The following is a 23,129-nucleotide window of genomic DNA, read 5'->3' on the forward strand; positions in this document are numbered from 1 at the left end:
TGTAATGGTTAAAGAGATTGTTAAGATTGGGTTACTGAAGCAGGTGGCTACCATACAAACTAAACTTTCTGAATTAAGTAATTGTATGGAAATCGTTTGTATTTGATGAGATATCTTCATGAAATTTGGCATGAATTATTGTTTAAATAAGTGAAGTAATCGGTAAGAAATTGATTAGATTGGATCACTATAGCATATAGCTACCATACAAACTGAACGATAGGATTGAAGTGCTTATATGGAAAACTTTTGATTTTAACGAGACATGTTCACGCGATTCGGCATGCTTTATCACCAAAAAGCAGCTACGTAATCCTCGAAGAAATTAATGAGATCGGATCGATATAGCATATAACTACCGTACAAACTGAACAACCGAAATCAAGTTACTTTTGTATTTTGTGTTTCGGAAGCCGAAGTTAAAGTTTTTCTTCTTTGTCTTTTTTGTTGACGCTTCTTTCGCTAAAAATAATCCAACATAGATTGCTTCTTTGTAATTAAAATAGTGCCTGATTTAAAAATGTGCCATTACTTTTTGACATTTTACACCGCAAATTTTTCTCACAAGTAACCACCCTACTGCAGCTAATATATTTTTCTATTGAATTTAGCATTCTATAAAATAAGGCGGTGTTAGTTGTTTGTATAAAAATATGCCTTTTAAAGTTATACTCAGTTATAGGGTAGTTATTCATCATTCGCTTACACGCAGTACACCGTGTTGTATGAGCAACACAGTACTTGAACGTGCGCTGCTGTGACAATTCTTATATACATACTATTACTTACTTATGCTTGCATTGTAGTTGTCAATGATATCAAAGCCTTTGGTTTAATAATAATATTTATTGTTTCATATTTTTTTATATATACACATTGAATTATTGAGTTACACTTTTGATTTGCTGTCAATTTCAACTCCCTCGCACACACATACACATTCACTTAAAATCCTTAACTTATCAGCTATTATTAAGTACAAAAATACTTACAAATAATGTATAATTAACTACATTTACAAGTGAAATATAACGCTTCAGAATATACATACATACAACCATAACAAAATATCGCATTAAAGCTAATAAACGCAAATACCAAATAATGGAAAATCGTAAATTAACAGCAAGTAAAGGATTAGTTACAGCTATCAGACAGCTATATGTAAGAACAACTAACAATTATCAAGTCTCTTGTGCACACAAATGTACGAAAATTGAGCTGCAGCAGCGGCGCATCCTTCCCTCAACGTATAACTCAACGCACATTCGTTGTCTTGGTTACTTGGTTTCTTTGGTTCTGCAATAGTGCTGACGCAAGCGTGCTGAGTGGTGAGTCCAGTGACTAGTTTACGCAATTAAATAACAGTTGGTTCAATACAAAGCGGAGAATTGAGTTTATATTTGCATATCGTTACCTAAAATGCAAAATAATGAAACATCACTTCTCATAAGTTTACTGGCGAAGGAAAAACGATATAATAGAAGCCACTTGTTTTCAAACAAAATTTGAGTTTTGGTTATATAATGGTTATACATTGGTTATATTTTGGCTATATATTGGTTAAATATTGGTTATATATTGGTTATATATTGGTTATATATTGGTTATATGGGTTATATCTGACAGCGGAAGCTGAAAATTTTACGAAATAAAAAACTCAATTTCATTTTTTTTGGGGATACGTTATTTTGCATTTTAGGTGACAATATGTAGTTTGCTTGGCGCCCTACCTTCACATGCGCATCTCCATTGTGGCCTCTTCGCTGCATATGCGCTTCGAACAGCTAAGCTGTTGCAACTTTAAGACTTATTTAGTAGTATTATTTTCTGCTGCTTATTCAATAGTTTCAAGTATCTTATTGTTTTTGTTGCTAATCCTTAATTTAAGTTACACTAACTCATAGCGCAACCGTACTCCATTCATTTAATTGCGCGCTCGAATAACTGTGAATTTTAGAGTAATGAGGAAAAATATAAAAATTAGCCACCAAACAGTTATAATGGCTCAACTGCATACATTTAGAGGGGCGAGTAGGAGAGTGAAGCTTGGAACACATATGTGCATATGTATATATTAGAGTGGGTCAAAAAACATTTTTTTTTTACTTGGTAATCTGAAATTCTAGAGCAGCAAATTTGCTACAAAACTATTAGTTTTGCAATTTGAATTTTTATCATTGGCTTATAAAAGGAGCAAAAATTGCCTTAAAATAATCCAACTTCAACCGTTTTTTAAACAGTTCGGTTCACAAAAAATCGTTGAAGACCATATTGTAAAGCAATAAGTTCTCTCGAAAATCTATGAAGCGATATAATTTTTCAAGTAACTGGAATCGAGATATGGATTCCTTTTATGATTAGCTGATAATAAAAAAAAACAAAGAAATATTTCAAGCAGATGATCTTCTCGTCAAAACTAGGAACTCATGATTTTCATAGAGATATCTAAGAACCTATTTCTCATAGTAACAAGCGAAACAAATTGTTTTTTGTTTTGACCCACCCTAATATGTATGATTAATATTTTTGTGGCATGCTCGCCCCTGTAAATGTATGCAATCGCACATGTAAGTGTGTGTATGTGCGTTAGTAAATATGTATTTGCGAAACTCACTCAACTCACATAGAAAAATGCCAGTAATACCAGCATCAGTCGCGGCGTCTGCATGCGCGTGGCAAGCTCATGTTGCATGGCCGCATGCTGCTCACTTTTGATGATATGCACTAACACACTATCCGAATCTACAAGTGTTAATCAAACATATTAATATACTACTCCAATCGAAATTATATGAAAATCAACGTCAAATTACAGCCTACACCTGCCCGACACCCGCCCGACACAATGCACGTTTCCAATTGCAGTAATGCCGACATAATGAGCATTCGCGAGTAAACACGAGCTGCTCATGTGTGCGCCGAGTAGCCAATCGTATGTACGGTACATTCGCATACACGCATACGCAAGAGCCGAGCGCACAACAAAACAATTGCAAATGCAAGTAAAATTCGAACTATGTATGTGCCGACAGGTGTGCGGGTGGGGGCTCACAGCGGACGGTACTTACTTGAATTATCTGCTGCACATGTGTAATTCCCCGAGTCCCGGTGCAGCACCCGCGATATCACCAAATTGCTCGTCTTCATTTGCTGCTCCGATACGACGCGTATACCACCGCGCGTTGAGTCGTTAATTAATTCGCTGTCCTTGTACCACATCATATGCGTGTACGGGCCGGGCGCTTGCGGTGCGATGCACGTCAGATTTATATCGCTGCCGCTTTGTATATAAAGCTCACGATTCGACAGTATCTGCGCTTTCGATGCTGCAGTCGAAACGGTCCGATCAACGTCATCATCATCAACATCAACATCGCCAGCCAACCGAACAAATAGTACAGCGAACAACGAGTCCGTGTTGCATTCGGTGGATTTATTTAATGTGAGTGCCAGTCGAGTTGATGTTGTTGTGGCAGTGTTATTGGTTCCATGATTATGCGTTGGATTTGGTATTGATAGCGACGTGTATGACAAAGGCGGCAGCGTCACCAGGGCGTTTACATTGCCATTGCATTTCATTGCCGTAATTAGTGTTAATTGCGAAAAAGGCAAAATGGAATATCAAACAGCGGCGTTAGCACGGGTAGGCCCATTGAAAAAGCGAGAGAAAAAAGCATAGTTTGCGATTAGTTAAAAGGGAGGAGATAAGCGAGCAGTGCTAGAGTGGGTGTCATGCAAGAAATTATCATAATGAATGGCTACAACAGGTATTGGTGATGCTGCAATGGCGCAATGTAAGGAAGGGGTAATTTCTGTTACAAATTCATATATATTTCTAGTGTGTAATATGTGTATGTGTGTAATTTATTTTAAAATTTCATATTAAGTTATTTTCTTTAAACCCACGAGGTGACTACATAATTCACTATTTATAAGCCTTGTAGTTACTGGAGATCAAAATTTTACGCACGCTGCTCCATATAAACTGTGCGAGCAAACCGAATTAATACATTTTTTTCCTTGATTGGTACAATCTCCTTCTAAATATAGGGCCAATGTACTCCTAGAGCATTGCCCGAAGCGGATTTTTGAGTTTCGAAAAAAGAAAAAAGTCATAGGAAGTCAAACTAGGCGAAAATGAAACTTAAGTGATGACTCTCATTTCATGCTTCATATTTTTTGAGACGAGTCTAGCAACTGTTTATACCCGAAATATTAACTAATAAAATAAAACATATTAACTTCACAAATGCAAAATAATTTTTCTGAACAACTTTGATTGGTCAGTTTGTATGGCAGCTATAAGCCATAGTGAACCGATTTAAACAGCTTCTTCAGAAAATACATAACTGTTTTCGACAATATCCCTTGCGGTTTCTTTTTGAAGATATCTCGTCAAATTAAAAAGTTTTCCATACAAGCACTTTGTTTCAATCGTTCGTTCGTTGTATATCGGCCAATCTGACATATGAGCAGCTTCTTGAGGAGAAAAGGGCCTGTGCGAAATTTCAGATCAATATCTCAAAAACTGAGCAACTATACATAGGATTATACTGACGGGCAAACAGACAGACGTGCATGGCTAAATCGACTTAGCACGTCGCGCTACTCATTTATATTTATACTTTAAAGGATTACATTTTAGATGTTATAAATATCAGAATATAATGATTGATCATATCCATAAAAGATGATAGAACCTTATGTAAAGTCTCTATTGCCAAATTTTTGATGCTTTTGTCATTAATAAAGTTGGAGTGATGACATGTATGAATTTAGTTTTCGATGGCATCATGACCATCTTTAACTGCTTAGTGTCACTCAAACATTTGTGGTGCTTAAAAAATAGACTATCCAATGTTCTTCCCCTTGTTTCATATCTTCAACGCCTCCGTAGCCAGTAAATAGCTTATGGAGATCAAATTTCACATGAACGTAAAAAGATTGTACCAATCTAGGAAAAAACAAGTAAGGAAGGGCTAAGTTCGGGTGTCACCGAACATTTTATACTCTCGCATGATAAAGTGATAATCGAGATTTCATTATACGTCATTTACATATTTTTCAAATACCGTATTTTTGTAAAGTTTTATTCCGCTATCATCATTGGTTCCTAATGTATATATTATACAGAGAAGGCATCAGATGGAATTCAAAATAGCTTTATATTGGAAGAAGGCGTGGTTGTGAACCGATTTCACCCATATTTCGTACAGGTCATCAGGGTGTTAAGAAAATATTATATACCGAATTTCATTGAAATCGGTCTAGTAGCTCCTGAGATATGCTTCTTGGTCCATAAGTGGGCGGCGCCACGCCCATTTTCAATTTTTAAAAAAAGCCTGGGGGCAGCTTCCTTCTGCCACTTCTTCCGTAAAATTTAGTGTTTCTGACGTTTTTTGTTAGTCGGTTATCGCACTTTTAGTGATTTTGAACATAACCTTTGTATGGGAGGTGGGCGTGGTTATTATCCGATTTCTTCCATTTTTTGAAATGTATATGGAAATACCTGAAGAAAACGACTCTGTAGACTTTGGTTGACATAGCTATAGTAGTTTCCGAGATATGTACAAAAAACTTAGTAGGGGGCGGGGCCACGCCCACTTTTCCAAAAAAGTTACGTCCAAATATGCCCCTCCCTAATTCGATCCTTTGTGCCAAATTTTACTTTAATATCTTTATTTATGGCTTAGTTATGACACTTTATAGGTTTTCGGTTTCCGCCATTTTGTGGGCGTGGCAGTGGGCCGATTTTGCCCATCTTCGAACTTAACCTTCTTATGGAGCCAAGGAATACGTGTACCAAGTTTCATCATGATATCTCAATTTTTACTCAAGTTACAGCTTGCACGGACGGACGGACAGACGGACGGACGGACGAACAGACGGACGGACAGACGGACGGACAGACAGACATCCGGATTTCAACTCTACTCGTCACCCTGATCACTTTGGTATATATAACCCCATATCTGACTCTTTTAGTTTTAGGACTTACAAACAACCGTTATGTGAACAAAACTATAATACTCTCCTTAGCAACTTGTTGCGAGAGTATAAATATCAAGCCGAGTCAGATTCGAACTTGAGTGTGTATTGTGATCGAATGCAATATTTGAGTTCGGCTTGTCTTGCATTTCTAACTTTGTCATGAAACGTAAGCAATTTACTTTCAATAAACAATGAATTCACTTTTATATTGATCAATAAGCATTAAATATTGCGTATGTCGCTAGTATAGAAATCGAAAATTAGTTATTATTACCACTCAAATTGATTTCTATGCATATTTGTGTGTGTTATACTAAACATATTTGCGATACTCACTCACAACCATCAGCTTGTATGCCTGACTAATTTTCGGCTCTGTCGACACCTGACACTCGTAGACGCCAGCATCGCGCGGCTGCACCGACACCACCTTCAACACCCATTCATCCGAGTTGTCGGTGTGACGCGCCAGAAAACGCTGATCATTCGTGTATGTCATGATGCCGATGGTAAGAATATGTAGGTCACGCTTACGTATCCATGAGACAGCTCGATCTCCTAGATTTCGCACACGACAGTGCAACCGTGCGGTCGTACCGACAGCCGCAATCACCTCGCGTTCGGTGGTATTTTCAAATTGCGGCTCACCGCCGCCACCTGCTATACCACCCACACCTTCGAAACTGTCCACAATGACATTGGACAGCTCGAGCTGTGATAATGATGCGAGCGATGGCGATGAGGATGACACAAGTGACGAGGCTGCTAGGTGGCCTGCTAGCGATATTGAGTCAAAGTGATGTTGTGGGTGATGGTGTCCGCTTGAAGTGAGCGCATTTTGGGGCGGCGGGTGATGGTGATGTGGTGGATATCTGGTTGTACCTTCGAATGCTGAAACGAGAAAAAGAATTTATGTGTAGTAGAATATTGAAATTGTACGCGCCGTTACTAAGGTTGAGCTGCACAATCACACAAAGCCTTTGATCTCCCTCAGACACAAACAACATTCATTCTTATCGCAAAATATCCAATTTGTATATTTTAAGTACATACTAAGTAGTGGCATAGCTAAATCGTCTCATTGCCGCCATCATCCCTAATTTCAGCAAATTAACCGAAAACCATTATTTGGCTTACTCAGCTGTGTGCAGGCAATCTGAAAGAGACGTGCTCTGCTTGCAAATTCACAATTTTGGCGCTTACCACTGTCCAGTAGGCAGTCAGAGATACATTTCGATTGCTGTTTGCACACGCGCCACTCCATAAGATCAACTGTCTTCACCATAATTTCTGCTCAGAAATATACTTTTTTATACTTTTGCAACTTGTTGCTACAGTTACTAGTTTTGTTCATCTGAAATTTCCAATATTTGCAAGTTGCAGGAGTATAAATTGTTCGGTCACATCCGAACTTAGCCCTTCCTTACTTGTTTTGTTATAAGATTTATATTTGCCAATTGTATGCGCTGAAGTAAACAAAACGGAAGCGAAAATCAAGGAACATTCTGTGATATGCACTGTTTTTGCCATTTGTAAAAGCAAATATAGAGGAAATATCAATAAACGAAGCAGTAAGGCTTATGAAAAGCATACAAATAGCAGCTACACGGTCCGACACTCCAAGGGTAACCAACTTCACACCGTTCGTGTAGCTGTCGCACTGGAATCAGCTGTTTATAAATTTGCTGAATGACAGTTCGCAGTATTGTTCACAAGTGTACAAAAGCGTTTTGCCAAAAGTGAACGCAAAAAAATGTGATCAGCGATGGAATTCAAAGGTAATAGTGTGATTGCTTTACATTTAGCTGGAAAATCACAGCTACCAATTGTTCGTCAGATCAAATACCTTAATGTGAATAAAGTTTTTGTTTATCGCACCATCACTCGTTGCAAAGATACTGGTAGCATCGCAAAACGCCATGAGGTGGTCATCAAAAAACTGCAACGTCACGTGAGATGGTTCGGAAAGTAAAGAAGCGACTTGAGCGAAATCCACGACGAAGTGCCAATCAAATGGCTAAAGAACTAAAAATATCCGACCGCAGCATGCGACGCATATTGAAAAATGAGCTCAAGGTCAAGCCTTACAAGTTCCAAAAGGCTCATGATCTCACACCGAAGCAGCAACAAGTAAGACTTGAGAGAGCGAAGCAGTTGCTTCGCTTGGCCGAAAGCGGTCAAATTCCGAACATTGTGTTTTCTGACGAAAAAATTTTTACAATTGAGCAATTCGTAAACTCTCAAAACGATAGGATTTACTTGACCGACTTGGCCACCAGAAGGCAGCACCCGCCACAAATAATGGTTTGGGCCGCTGTCACCGTTGATGGGCGCTCTCCAATTGTTTTCATCGAGCCTGGCGTCAAAGTAAATGCGACACATTATCGGGAAAATGTTCGGGAGGCTGCTTTGAGGCCGTGGACAAACAAACATTTTGGTCGCAAGCCATGGACGTTTCAACAAGGCTCAGCACCGTCTCACAAAGCGCGAGTGAACCAAGAATAGCTGAAAAACAACGTTCCGAACTTCATTACGACCACACAATGGCTCTCGAATTCACCAGATGCGAATCCAGTGGATTATTCTCTCTGAGCCATTTTAGAGAGCAAAGTCCGAAGTAAAAAATACACCAGTCTCGAGTTGCTGAAGAAAGCCATTTTCCGAGAGTGGGCCAAAATACCGGCAAGTCACTATCAGGCAGCTTGCGATGCGGTTTTTGACCGTCTTAAGGGCATAGTTAAGGCAAAAGGTGGTCATGTCGAGCAAAAGTGAATTGATCGTGAGTTTATGATTATTTTCACACATTTTTTGCTTTAAAATAAATAAAAATAACTTTCCAAACCGAATTTATGGCCTTTTTAATTGGTTACACTTCGAGGACTGTAGTATATGTTTCAGTTGAGGTCTTAGAATAACGTCAAACCAGCCACCTTTGAAAATTGTTGCCAAAAGACTTGTTGTGTTAGAAGCTGGCAGCAAAATCAGTTCTTAGACTGAAATCCTTGCTGTTAATCATCAGTAACAAGTAGCATTCTAAGATACTTAATAAATACCGGTTTCGACGTAATACCTATTTTCGAAACCCTGTAGAACTCAACTTTAAATTGGTCCCTAGTATTGCACATCCCACCAGAATAGACTGGTAAAGAGGATGGGTGGGCAAGGACAAAGGGATAAGCATCAAAGCAGTTGGGTCCAACCTAGATAGTCGAGTAGAAGGTGATGCGTTTTCAACAAAATTTGGTACCAAATTACACTTATCTGTAGAGATAGCTAGTCGGTTTTGAATTTAATAAAGTTTCTAAGGGTTTCGAGAAAGATACCGAATGTCTTCATCACTTAGTCGACATATCATCCTATTTCACGATAAATCTGCAATGGTTTCCTGCTAACTGTCAAGCAGATGAACTAGCCAGAAGAGGCACCATCCTATTATTAGACTCCATAATAAAAAAGAATTGATATGCTTTTAACCAATTTCGGAGTTTTAATGATAAAAATGTTATAAATACAGCTGAGTCTGGATGAAGTCAATTCCTAACTTCTCAACAAGCATGCAAACGTGGCATGAAAGGAGTATGTGCCGCACATGACGACTACTCAAATTCAAAAGGAATGACATGAGAACTCAAGTAGAAGTGCTAGCAGGTCACTGTCTAATCTATAAACATGCCGTTAAACTACTAACACCGCATAACGACTATTGTAGATACTGTAAGACGCTAGATGACGAGACTATAAAACATTTCTATGCAAACGCAAAGGTTTTTATAGGCAAATAATCGCAACGATCGATCAGTTGTGTCTTAACAGTATATGGGTTTCACAGACAAAACTTTTTTTATAGATGAACTGTCCATCCGGACAACAGCCACTGTCTGTTGATTCGCTGAACTATGTCAATGGCGTTGTATATCTCGCGTAGTTCATCGTTCCATCGACTGCGATATTTGGCGTTGCCAATGCGCAAAGGAGCATACATTTTTCACAAAACCTCTCACTCGAACATTGCTAAGGCCGACTCAAGAGATGATGCCATTGTCTATGCCTACGCACTATAAAGCAGAATGGGAATAATGAGGAACTTATAGAGTTTAGTCTTTGTGAGTCGAGAGAGCACTCTACTTCTCTACTACTACTTCTCAATTGGGGGTCAAGGCTGATATTGTTGTTGCTGTTAAAACTGGATCCAAGATAGGGAAAATTATATATGTCTACTTCAAAGTTATTACGTCAACAGTGATGATTGAGCCTGTTCGTTTGATGACAGGAGATATTTTCACTTGTCTTCGTTCACAACCAGACAATACGCTTGATTAGGTGTGAGTTAAAATATTCACTTAAGCCTTAGTCTACAGATTTTGTCCGGAAAGTAATAGGACTTCCGACGCGACTGTACTTCGTAAGCGTAAGCGCACCGACTGGATTCAGTAGAGAGAGTTCCTAGCTAACGAAATAGCGACTGGTCAGTTGTCTCCGAGCACCTGGAGAGTCAGGACAAACTTTTTCGAGCGACGTGCTCCTGTGAATGGTGCAAGCCGAAAATGCAGCGTTTGTTAGACCGGAGGTACGCGATTAAATTCTGTGTGAACTCGGTAAATCTGCGACAAAGCCGTTTGATATATCAAGTAGGCTTACCCAGATGCTGACCGTTCGCTCAATTGCCCAGATGTTAAATTTATCAAAATCTGTGGTTCATGATTTTGTCACGGAGCACTTGAACATGCACTAAGTACTATAGCCTTAGGTCCCAAAAGTGCTCACTGACGACCAGAAATTGCGGCGAGTGAAAGTGTGCCAAGAAACTTGGAACATGTGTGAAAGTGAACCCCAAATTTTGAATAACGTAACTACAGGTGACGAGTCATGGCTCTTTGAGTATGATCCCGAGACAAAGAGGCAATCTTCCTTTTCTTTTGAGGCGACAGATTCCGGAGAATGCCTTCCGTGACGCCTTCAAATGCTTGGAAATCGCGCAGGCAGCGCTGCACCGACGCAAAAGCAGTCTATTTTGAATTTTTTTAAGAATTCTAACTATTGCTTCAATAAATTTTTTTAAATCGATTCAGTCCTTTTACTTTCCAGACATACCCTGTACGAACTCAATAGTGCTGTCGCCAATTAATGCATAGACAGACGAACACACAGATGCATATAAGCACTCAGTAAAATTTTACTTGTTCTACTTAGCTCTATAACAACAACAAAAACATACATAGTATTGTACGCCCTGCAGCTTGTTACAAGAAATACGAAAATGTGACTGAGAAGCATCATTTTACTGTTATTATTGTATGCCTTTTGATCTTAATATGCAGATAATTTATAGCTACAAGCAATCTTTGGCACATTTGGCCTTAGCATTACTAGCTACGTTCATTAATTATAGTCTTGAAAATAATGAATATTTTCTTTATATGAATATTCCAGTGTACTTATTTACACAACAATTGGACATGTGGTTATAAATGTCACTAATATATTTCACTAATACAAGTAAATATCATTACTTCATAAAATCCTTCATTATTTGCACCAATGCGCTTTTAATCAAAATATTGGGATAGTTCAGCCGGAGCAAAAATGTCTCAAAGCAGAGATGCTATGTTCTAATTGCATTTGCATACACAAGCCACAAACAAGTTTAACCGAATTTTAATCCTGCTTGGAGATTTCATCTTACATATGCTGGTTTTTGTGTTTACAAAGCGCAATAAATATTTTGTGTATGCGTGTGTGTGTGTGTCTTGAATGTACATTAGTACAGTGGGACAAAATAGTTAAAAGCTTACCATTTCTGGTATTTTTTAAAAAACACTAGTGATTCGATTTTTGCTTTAATTTACAAATATCTAACCCATAGATAGGGTAGTTGAAAAAGTCTTTTCGTATTTCTAATCAAATTTTCACTTATTTTTTTATGTTTATAATGAACTTTAATACACCAAATATGTACCATTTTGCCATTTTTCCGCTAGAGACATTCATCAGTGTAAAAATTTTCTGATTTCTCGGCGAAAAACTACGACAAGTAATTTTCACAGGCTTCTCTTGAAGCCAATTTTACTCCATTAAGAGAGTTCTCCATTGACCGAAACAAATGGTTGTCCGATAGTGCAAGGTCAGGGCTATATGGTGGATGCATTAAAACTTCAAAGCCAAGCTCTCCCAGTTTTTGTCGAGTCATCAAAATGATCAGTTCTGACTGTTTTTTCGATTGCCTGCTTCAATATCATCAGTTGTTGACAGTAAAATGTGGAATTAATCATCCGACCAGGCTGAAGCAGCTCATAGTGGATGATTCCTTTTCAATCCCACTAAACACTGAATGTAGAATCAATCGTTCGACCAGGCTAAAGCAGCTCATAGTGGATGATTCCTTTCCAATCCCACCAAACATTCAGCATAACCTTTCAATTCTTCAATTGTGGCTTTGCGATCATTTGTTGAGCTTCACCACGCTTGGACCATGCTCATATTCGCACATTAATGTCGTATTTGATCCACTTTTCGTCTCCTGTTACCATTCGCTTCAGAAATGGTTCGATTTAATTTCACTTCAGCAAAGAATCACAGTGAAGGAGCTGAAGGCCATCACAAAAGTGCTTATGAAAAGTGTGTCAAGGACTGGAAAAATCGATGATGGTATAGATTGGTATCCTAATAGAAACATATGTATATATGTATATTATTTAAAATATGCGCCGACAGGACAACTTTTGGCAACTGTGACAAAAAATACAAATATTCTAAAGAACTGAATATCTTAAATTGTATTATCGGTCAGCTATGGTTTCCGGGATTTGAAATTGAAACAAAGGTTAGAAAATCAAGCAAAATATTCGAACAGCAGTTGAAGTGTTACACACTCAATTGCTTAACAATATTGCCGGTTGTAGCTTACAAACTTTACAGTTGGCATGAGCTGCTTTCATTGCACACCACTGTACGACTGTTTAAGTGTAGTAGTAAACGCTTATTCGTCGAAACGTTGTGGGGCTCCTTTGCTAGCAGTCGTTCATACGTTTTGTTGACTTTACTGATCACACACGATTACATGTGTTATAAATGATTTACGAGTGTTAGCAGTTTATGTGTATTGAGGATTATTGAACAGATTATTATGCCTTTATGAACTAAAACACAGTTTGGAATTGATTAATGTGACATGTATGCTTAATAACGGAAAATATCGATTTGCCATTTGTATTTATTATATGAATTGCAAGGAATCCTAGTACAACGCAAGTTTACCAAACTTAAAATAATGAGATTTTCTGGAACTTAGTGGAAGTCGCTGAATTTTTTGGTGCATTCAGTATGTCTTAGTGCTCTTTTACTATAGCTTTTGTAGTGTTATACAAACCGTTATGTGTAAGCTACGTGTTATGTAAACTCAGTATAATTTGCCGCTTATCATTTCCCTCATATTTTTCTTAAATACTCACTCCGATTGTAGCAGAAAAATTCGAAGAAACCTTAGTAATCAGAAACTCTCACTTGACCATTTCTATTTATCAATGGTTATCTAAGAGGTGGGACCATAGATAAAAAAAATGCCTTCTCTATATTGAAAACAACTATGATTGTCTGCGAAGATTTTCCTACATCACCATAGAGAGCACTCCGAGTACTTACACTGCATTCAATTTCAAAATTGATAAGAGACTTATAAGTCCACCTCGCTGCTGAAAATTGTGGCTCAAACATTCATAGACAGCATAATCTAAATACACCTTAATATTTAATATTGCTTTAAAAATAATGTGCAAATGTATATGCAAGCATATTTGCAAAGCTCCAGAGTGTATTATTCGTCAATGCCGTAAGAAACAATTCCACTTATTTGAACTTTTGCTCGCAGCCAAATTCCAACACTACCAAGACAGCATGCTACTTGCAGAAAGTTTTCTAATTCTTTCTCCTAAAAGAGAAGAAGAATATTTGAGCAAACGGGCATTGAAGCCTACTCACACTGTGTGCAAGTTCCGTAGGGAAATTCTTGCAAGCAACCGTATGCGGTGAGTGCGGAATTGTACCAAGCGGCACATAAATATACTATCAAGAGTATATTTTTGTACAAGGACAGCGCTTAAATTTCTAGGAAACTTGTTATACATTCAATATTTATAAAGCCATTTGAAAGTTCTACTCCCAACACGGTGGAAATCGGTTGTAGTAACATTTCGTTAATGGAAAATAAATTCAACAGCAAAAAGTAATTGCAAAATTGGCACTACAAGTTATGGTAGTAAATACAAAATGAATTTGAAATTTGACTACATACACTGTAATTTGAAGCACTGAGCTAATTTCTGGTGATAGAATTGTGGAGAATTAAGGGCATGCGAAATAAAAACAGCTGTCTGCAAAACTGTTACAATAAGGTGTTACTAATGAATTGCTCACTTAAGATGATTACTACAGTAACTTTCTTTATAATGGTTTGTCAAAAAAGTCTTGCGGTATTTGTATTGAATTTTTTTTTTTATTGAAATTGAAATGAATTTTTGATGACTCATGCCCGGCTCTTGACCGATGCTACGGCTGCTACTATGCCGGTCTCTTTCGCCCAATTCAGCGATTTTATCGCAATTTTCGACGACAGGCCTTCCGGAGCGTGGCGCATCTTCGACCACCTCTACACCAGAACGAAAACATTGAAACCATCGTTGTGCGGTGGAAATGGAAACGGTATCGGGTCCATAAACTGCACAAATTTTATTGGCGGCTTGAGATGCATTTTTGCCTTTATCGTAGTATTGTAAAATATGCCGTATTTTCTCTTTATTTTGCTCCATGTTTGCGACGCTATAACTCACGAACGACTTAAAAGAAACAACAATAATCAAACACGTGTTAGCGCGTGAAATGAGCTTTCTAAAAAGGTACAGCATGACCCGATGCGACGAATAAAACTAGAACTACGCGCTTTCAGCGCCAACTAGCGAAAATACCGCAAGACTTTTTTGACAACCTATTATATCAAATATATGCTTTATAATTGACTAGACTCTTAGCAATATCTATATTCATTATATAATATAAGTGGTTGGGTGCATTAAGGGCATAACTACGATCACCACGGAATTGAAGAATGATTACCGAAACATTTTGGTCGACCAAAATGGTACATAATGGTTTATTTATTTATTATCTTAAATAAAGAAAAAAAAAAATAAGTTGAAATTTGGTTAAAAATACGAAAAGACTTTTCGACTACCCATACTTTTCTTTATACTGTTCGCTTAAAGTCATTTTATGGACTGTGGAACATGATGTCAGAATCAGCAATTAAAGTGGCAGCCTTCTATGTAACAGGTCAGTTGAAAAGTTCCCCGCCTACTATAGTAAAATACTATTTTTTTCAAAATTCAATTCAAAACGCTTTTCGTTACAATTTTTGTAGTACGATTTGTTCTTTGCTTCAAAATAGACCTCAGTATCGGAGATCAACTCTACATTCGACGATATTTTCTTCCCAGCGGGCATCCTTTTGAATTCTGAGAACAGAAAATCGTCACTGGGGAGCAGATGTGGAGAATGCGATGGATTCGGAAGCAAGTCGAAGCCCAATTCATGGACCTTTTTACATCGATTTCACTGACTTCTGACACTGTGCATTGTCTTGGTGATACAGCACTCTGTTTTCTTCAAATACGGCCGCTTTTCAGCGATTTTGTCCTTCAAGCGGTCCAATAATGCTATGTAATAGTCGGTGTACACAGTTCTTCCATTTTCAAGGTAGTCAATAAAACTTAATCCAAGGGCATCCAAAAATACCAAAAACCTTGCCAGCCAAGTGTTGCTTTATGCCTTTGGAGCGGTTTCATCGTGTGCAGTCCAATCGGATGACTGTCGATAGGACTCCGGGCTGAAATGATGGAGTCCATTGTCACATATCGACACAAAAAGACGCTTGCACGTCTCCAAACACTGCCATCAGATTGGCGTTGTTTTTGGTTAAAAGTGAGTTTGTGCAGCACCTACTTTGTGCATAGCTTTCTCATGCCCAAATATTTTATGTTATGATGTAGACATTTAGTTAATAGCTTCAGAGTGCTTTTAAGTAGAAGAACTTCACTTTACATTCGTCCGAAATGTTTTTATGGACCCTTTTGATGTTTTCGTCGTTAACAACCACTTTTGAGCGCCCACTATATTCACCGTCTTCGGTGCTCATTTCACCACGTCTAAACTTACAATACCAAATCTTGAACGTAGATTTTCTTGGGATAGTGTCCGAAAAGTCGTCCTCAAGCCAAGGGTTTGTTTCAACACTATTTTTCTTCTTCAAAAAAACAGTATTTTATCAAAACGCGAAATACCTTTTTATCCATTTTTTTTCACAATAAAAAAAGTTGCTTCACTCAAAGTCATATGATTCAGAAAGTAATAATCCTACAGCTGTTCATATTATACGCGCGCCTTTTGAAGGTTAAGACTAACCAAAAACCATATGAATTTAATTCTAGTAGTGCCATTGATGTGTCAGTTGACTACGTTAAAGCTACGAAATGAATTACTCAGTTGGTTAGTATGCACCTACAACCGCGAATTTTAACCGTTATCCACAAATTTTTCACTTTGCTAAGATTAAATGAGGCCTCAGCTGTGACACGTTGAGCAACCGCAAAATATTCTATATTCTATTTGGTATAAGCATGCACACTCCTGTTATATGTGTGTGCGAGTGTAGCTTTAATTATCATATAGATACACATCTCTTCGAAACAGGGTGTTTCAAACGGATGCCCTGTAATAATACTTTCTCATTGATATTGTATATGTTTCAGGTATTATATGTTATATATTATATCAGGCATGCACATTCACATGTCTATGTTTAGAGACACCCTTTTTAAAACCAATTTTGAACTTTTACATCTTATTCGAACATACAAAATTTGCATTCTTCAATATAACGGAAGCGACACATGAATGAGCAACGTCTGCTCGCAAGTGTAGGGATGAAGCAAGCATTCGGCACTGCGAAAGAAAGCCGCACTGATTGATGGCAAATACTAAATGCAAAGACCTGGTGTTATGCTTGCGTGCTGACGTTGAGCCTGTACTCCGTAAAAGCACTTTCTCTGCTATACTTTGAATTGATGTGTTTTTGTTTTGCTTTGTCAATTATTGGATAATGATGTTTTACATGCGTGTATCTTCCCACGTAAATGTTCTTTTAATACAATTTTAATTTATTATTCCTGCTTGCAAAGTGTGTACCGAATTGTGAACGATGCGGTAAAGTGTGTCGAACTTAAGCGCTTCAAATGCTTACAAAACCTAAATGAAACGCTGCGACTTGCTTTGATGTTCTCGTTTACACACATAATTATATATTTATAACTGATGAGTTCTGAGAATTATGTGTGAATGTGTAGAATAATATTTTAACTTTTCTAATGTGGCGTATACGCATTTCTACGCATTTGGAATTTTGTGCTATTTTCTCAATATCAGCGCGTTATGAGATTAGCATCGGGTGGAGAATGTTTGCTTGAAGTTAAATGCCTTCCATAATATTTTTAATATAGCTTTCTAACATACTTTAAATATTTTGCCGCAAACTTTATAATGGAAAGACAAACACCACGCAATATAATATTTATAAAAAGAAAAATAAGTTGATGTTTGATTTGAAATACGAAAAGACAATATTTTATTGTATTAAAATGCAAAAAACCGGTATTAATTTCAAGGAAAGAATTGGATCCACAGGATATTGCCTTCTAAAATTACTTTGCTTCTTTCCGTTTACTTCATATAAACAGGCAATCTTAACATTTCTATTTTCAAATCAGAATGAATACTATTAATATAAATTTATGACATACACCTATATTGTTAGAAACTTCATATATTGGGTAGTCGAAAAAGTCTTTTCGTATTTTATCAAAAAATGTCTTTGCGGTCGTATATCTCCAGTGCTACCAATCACATTGTGTTTTACTATTTAGTGTTGGGAAAGTGAGATTTTAAACTTAATTTAACCATAGAAAATTAAAAACTAAATTCGGGGAAGTTGAAAAATTGTTACAGCTATTCAAAAATGAGTGAAAATAATAATGAAATATTTGAAATTTTTATATAAAAAAAGAAAGAATGCCACAAATGAAATTTGTGAAGTTTAGGGAGACGATGCTATAACAGTTCGTGTAGCACAACGATGGTTTGCTCGCTTCCGTTCTGAAAAATTCGAATTTCGATTTACATTGATGAATGTCTAACACTGATGAAGTAATGTCTCTAGCGGAAAAATAGCAAAAAGAGATCGACCAAAATGGTACATATTTTTTCATTTATTTATTAGCACAAATATAAAAAAAATTGGTTGAAGTTTGTTTAGAAATACGAAATAACTTTTTCGACCAACCAATACCTATATGTAAGTCCAACGATTTAAGAGCAGTGTAAATATGTCTACGCCAATTAAGACGAAGAAGAAGTATATATGTCTAAATCATAAACTTTTTAAATAAACAAAAACAATAAACATCGATGTCAAAAAAGCTCCACAGGCGGCGACTGGATTCTCACTCCCTCAGTACTGCAAAGTTGTGGCATTACTTTTCCTGCCATTGATATTGTACAGTTCTTGCCGGCGGTCAGTATGAAGGTACACACTGCGCAGATATATATATATATATATTTATTATTTATATATGCATATATATTTGCAACGTATCCAACAATATTTGCTTCCAACTACATATTCCACTTATTATTTTGGGAGTTTTGGTAAATTGTTCATACAGTTCAAATATTTGCAGCTACTGGCCAAATAATATTCAAAGCCTCTTACGGTAAACGGGTGGGCACTTATTCCATTTGAATGCACATGTGAAGTGTTTTATGACTTCATACATCAGATATGCATATATGTAAATATAATGCAAGGAAGTTTAAAGTTAGAGTTTCGTAAACAATTTTAACACACATAAATATTTTTGTAGATATATGCGTATTCAAAATAGATTGATTATACCTTTAACAGCATACATCAAGTTTACCGCGAAGCTTGTTGCGACCAGAAGCCCAGATTGAAAAGGAGATCTTATAAAAGATATAATATAAACAATCAGCATGTTGCGATTAGTCGATTTAGGAAGGTCAGTCTGTTCGTCTAAATAGCTATACGCGCACTAATTCCTCAGTTTTCGAGATATCGATTTTACACATGTTCTCTTCTCCCCAAGAAGCTGCTTGATTGTTCAAACCTTGGATAACGGAGCATTATATTAAAAAGCTGTCATAAAAACTTTTCGATAAAAATTCAGTCTTTGTATAGAAACCTTTTTCATTTAACGAAATATCTTCACGAAATTTGGCATGTATTATTTTCCACAGTAAAGCTACAACGTCCGAAGAAATTGTTGTGATCGCATTAGTATAGCGTATAGAAAATGTATCTGTACTGTATATTTCAGATGTCAAGTGTTAAGGTTTTCCTTGTTTCATTAATATCGGGTAGTCGAAAAAGTCTTTTCGTATTTCTGATAAAATTTTAACATTTTTTTTTTATCTTTAATAATAATGTACCATTTTAAACATTTCCAGCACTATAGTATATGGTGTGAAATAATGTGATTGGTAGCACTGGAGATATACGACTTCAATGACAACTATTGACAAAATACAAAAAGACTTTTTCCACTAACCAATATAACGGTTACCTTATAAGACCTACACGTAGGGCATATTTAAACCTTTATTTCTTTACCTTTGTTTATTACTGCATCTATATAAATAGTAACCGAACAATACCCAATTAATAACCAATTTGTAAGCAATTGGAAATATGTTAAAGGTATAGCGCTCGTTTGTCACATTAAATGCTTTTATGGAATTAGATCCTTAATACTTATTACTCCACATCAACATCTTGTGCTCATTTAATTTAAATTTTTTTTTTTTACAGACAGGTAGGATTAAATATTTACACAAAAAAAATTTAAGCATCCAAATAAAAAAAATAGTGGAATCGGCTTCAAAACCAACAATCCATCAGTTGTAAAGCCGAAAGCTCTAATTAAGCGGCCTTTTCGCTTGACTTACTTTTTAGGAATTATTTATTTGTAGTATGCAGCTACAAAAGGTACCGTTTTGCCTTGCTGACGAGGCGAATATTTTAATTTTTATTTTAGATACTACAAACTTTAGCATAGCAAAAATGTTTGCCCTAATGCTACATACTAAAGCCCATGTTTACTTCGCGCTATGTATGACACGTCAGCACCGCCAGCAACCAGAAAAAAATTGTCATTTGGTTTTGCTTGTCATTAAGTATAGAGCAAGAATTAATTTGTGAAAGTCAGTGAAATTTTTCAGCATAGCTTACACGCGTCTCTAATACACAAACAAGTATCCCACTTTAATATTGAGAGCATATATTTGGCGTATATTTAAGTATGTGTGTGTGTATGATGTTAAAAGTATGTTGGTAAACAGGTACATGACGACAACCGCGAAAACAAGTTGGTGCCACAAGGCTGACGGTCGCCCTAACTTCACTCACAAAAGCACAAAATTCCTCATATAAACAAAAACACACATACAAATGTATACGCATATATACTTATACATATATATGTATATATATACAGTCATAGACACTACATAGACATACTTATAGCTATGCTTACCGTATGCGTTGCTTTGACTTCGCTCAACGTTTGTGGTTAATCCGAACACAAGCAGCATCATTACGTATTCCAGCAACATTTCATGTGAAATTCCGTTATATGCAATATTTTTTTACTTGTTTACTTGCGCTTGCTCGCTTGTCTGCCGCTACTGCTACGACGACTGCGAAAGGCTGTGGCAATTACCAAAATGACGACACGCGCGACGACAGCGCGGACCAACAAGGCGACAGTCGAAAGCTCAGCGCCGCAACGTCGATAGCTAAAGAAGATTTACGAAAATTAAAAAAAAAATCGTATGACTAAAAACAGCACACCAACGTCGCGTTGTTGCTGCTATTGTTATTAGCGATGACAACTGCTGTCAGAAATTGCTTGTTGTTTGCGACAATGATGGCGCTTGAAGGACGTTACCCAACTCAGCCGCAACCGCGATTGACGGCGGATAGTTGACGCCCGTTCTCGTTGTTGTTACTGTTGTTTTTGTTACGGTTGTAGCTGAGCCTTTGCACGAACGCGTGCTTACGCAGCTTCACTGTCGTTGACACGAAGCGCAGCTTGCTGCAATGGCCTTCAACTCACGCACACACCCACACGCGCTGTGGTTTCCTTTTCACATGCACATGCAAACGCTTGCCGATTCGATGAAGCGATAACAAACTTGCCTTGCGCTGCTTGTGCGGCATACAACAAACAAGCAGAGGTTGTTTCCATGCACTAGCTTAAACGTATAAGTGCGTGCTTATATATATTTATATATATGTAGGTATTTATGTGTGGATTTATGTATGTATTCGTATATAAATATGTATTGTTTACTGATTGCGTTTGGTCGAATCGCTTGTCTGCGTTTTGTTTGCGCAACAATTATGTCGGCTTCGAGCTTTCAGCACACACTTTGACCCACAACAATTAAAATTACAGTTGTTCAAGCATATCTGCGTTAGACCACGCTTGGTCAGCGCACTTGGCGCACACGACTCGCACACGTTTAACGGAATCGGTGATTTGTTGAACTGTGCCAAACTGCGCTTGGCTCGCTTGCGGTGTGCCTTACTTAAGATTTTTCTGACTTTTTGTTTCAAATATTGCCCTGCAATCTTTCTGCAAGGCGCTCTGATATTTTTTTTTTGTCAGAGACTCATTTAGTATATTTATTAAACACTGGCTGATGGTCCAAAAGCTAGATAAATATTTAAAGACTATTTGCACACACTGTAATTGCTTTGGCACTTCTGCTTGTATTCACTTAACGCCCTTTTTTGCGTTTTTTTTTTTTTACTTTCAATATACAAGTCGCTGGCACACACTAACACACTTCACTTGCAATAATATTGGCGGAAGTATATTTATAACTTCAGTAGTTCCGTGGCACATTTCACTTGAAACTTATGACTTCCGCTTAAAGGAAATGGCATTATGCCGAGCATTTCCTTGACAAGTGCAGAGTTACTAACAGCAGCTGACACTTTAACAATTTTTACAGCGTATAATTTCATTGCGACAACTTCAGCATAATTTGTGCCAGCACAACAGCTTGAATATCACATCAATTCAATTTAATCGCCCCACGCACACACACACGCACAAACACTTGTCAGCAATGAGTTAGCAGACACAGTCACGGCTAGCCACTGAACTCACATCTCGCGTAGCCAACAAAACATTACCTTTGGCTTCATTTTAAATTGCACTCTCCCTTTTGTATGAACGCACGGCGGCTAATAAACATGAACTTTCCGCGCTGGAAACACTTGACCGTCCTTTTGCGAGCACTTACACCAGACTACTGAATATATTGGTGCTGCAAAAGAGGGATTTAAGTGCAGTCGACGACGGTAAGGCCGAGCGTAGCACGACACAATGCTGACAGCAACGGCATAACTTAACAGTAAAGCATACAGTCAGGCAGTCGTGTCGCTGAGCGGTCGTGCTCAATTCGGAGCATACTTTGTGGCGCAGGCGCTTTGTATGCCCAACTGAGCGCTTCGGTGCGAAAATGAGCAATAAATGGAGTGCTCAGAGTAGTGAAATGTTGCTGCAGCAAATGCTTTTTATAACAAGTTGCTCAGCATCAACTAAAACTAAAACGTGATTTCACGCATTTATTGAAAAAAATAGTTATATTCAACGCGTAGTGACGACAACAAGTTATGTGGCACGAGGATGCGTTGAAATTAAATTATGACAAAGAAAAACTGACGTTTTACATATGTATAAGTATGATATATATATATATATGTATAAATCACTTACGAAAGTGACGCTTCAAATATGCTTAAGCAGAACGTAGAGAAATCAAATGCCCATAAGTTGCCCCAATTCTCCTCATTTACAGAAAACTACTTCGTCGGTTAGAAATAAAAAATAGGTTAGAAAACCATTCATGTTCCCAAAAACCATTCATGTACACTCACCATACGAAAAGTAGTCGCTAGTAACAACGTGTTCAACGAATTCATGGAATACAATTTTTCTAAACTA

The 23,129-nt window shown here is 37.3% G+C and overlaps 1 protein-coding gene across 3 annotated transcripts; it reads right to left on the reverse strand.

The window, feature by feature from the left end:
• Positions 1-832: 832 nt before the first annotated feature.
• Positions 833-22,419, reverse strand: LOC120782412 (V-set and immunoglobulin domain-containing protein 10). 3 transcript variants are annotated; one of them, XR_005706252.1, is made up of 6 exons: positions 20,646-22,419; positions 6,331-6,885; positions 3,072-3,329; positions 2,618-2,745; positions 1,734-1,947; positions 833-1,344 (listed from the first exon to the last, which is right to left on the reverse strand). XR_005706252.1 is itself a non-coding variant. In XM_040114661.1 (6 exons), the coding sequence occupies exons 2-6, from the start codon at positions 20,722-20,724 to the stop codon at positions 1,924-1,926; spliced, it is 1,035 nt and encodes a 344-aa protein (XP_039970595.1). In that variant the 5' UTR covers positions 20,725-21,828; positions 22,316-22,419; the 3' UTR covers positions 1,872-1,923. The 3 variants fall into 3 exon arrangements, 2 of the variants coding, with proteins under 2 accessions (XP_039970595.1, XP_039970594.1); XM_040114661.1 differs by lacking the exon at positions 833-1,344 and having other exon boundaries at positions 1,872-1,947; positions 2,627-2,745; positions 20,646-21,828; positions 22,316-22,419; XM_040114660.1 differs by lacking the exon at positions 833-1,344 and having other exon boundaries at positions 1,872-1,947; positions 2,627-2,745; positions 20,646-20,907; positions 20,967-22,419.
• Between the last annotated feature and the right edge of the window lie 710 nt (positions 22,420-23,129).

Source organism: Bactrocera tryoni, chromosome 1 (assembly GCF_016617805.1).
Source record: "Bactrocera tryoni isolate S06 chromosome 1, CSIRO_BtryS06_freeze2, whole genome shotgun sequence".
Lineage (NCBI taxonomy): Eukaryota > Metazoa > Arthropoda > Insecta > Diptera > Tephritidae > Bactrocera > Bactrocera tryoni.

What these genes read in the sequence shown, in the direction of transcription:
- LOC120782412 (XM_040114661.1), bottom strand. Translation starts at nt 20,724, where the DNA reads ATGTTGCTGGAATACGTAATGATGCTGCTTGTGTTCGGATTAACCACA. An exon ending in ATGTGCAGCAGATAATTCAA is followed by an intron (nt 2,746 to 3,071) that starts GTAAGTACCGTC and finishes TAACACTTGTAG; the next exon opens with ATTCGGATAGTGTGTTAGTG. An exon ending in TATTACTGGCATTTTTCTAT is followed by an intron (nt 1,948 to 2,626) that starts GTGAGTTGAGTG and finishes TAAAATTCACAG; the next exon opens with TTATTCGAGCGCGCAATTAA.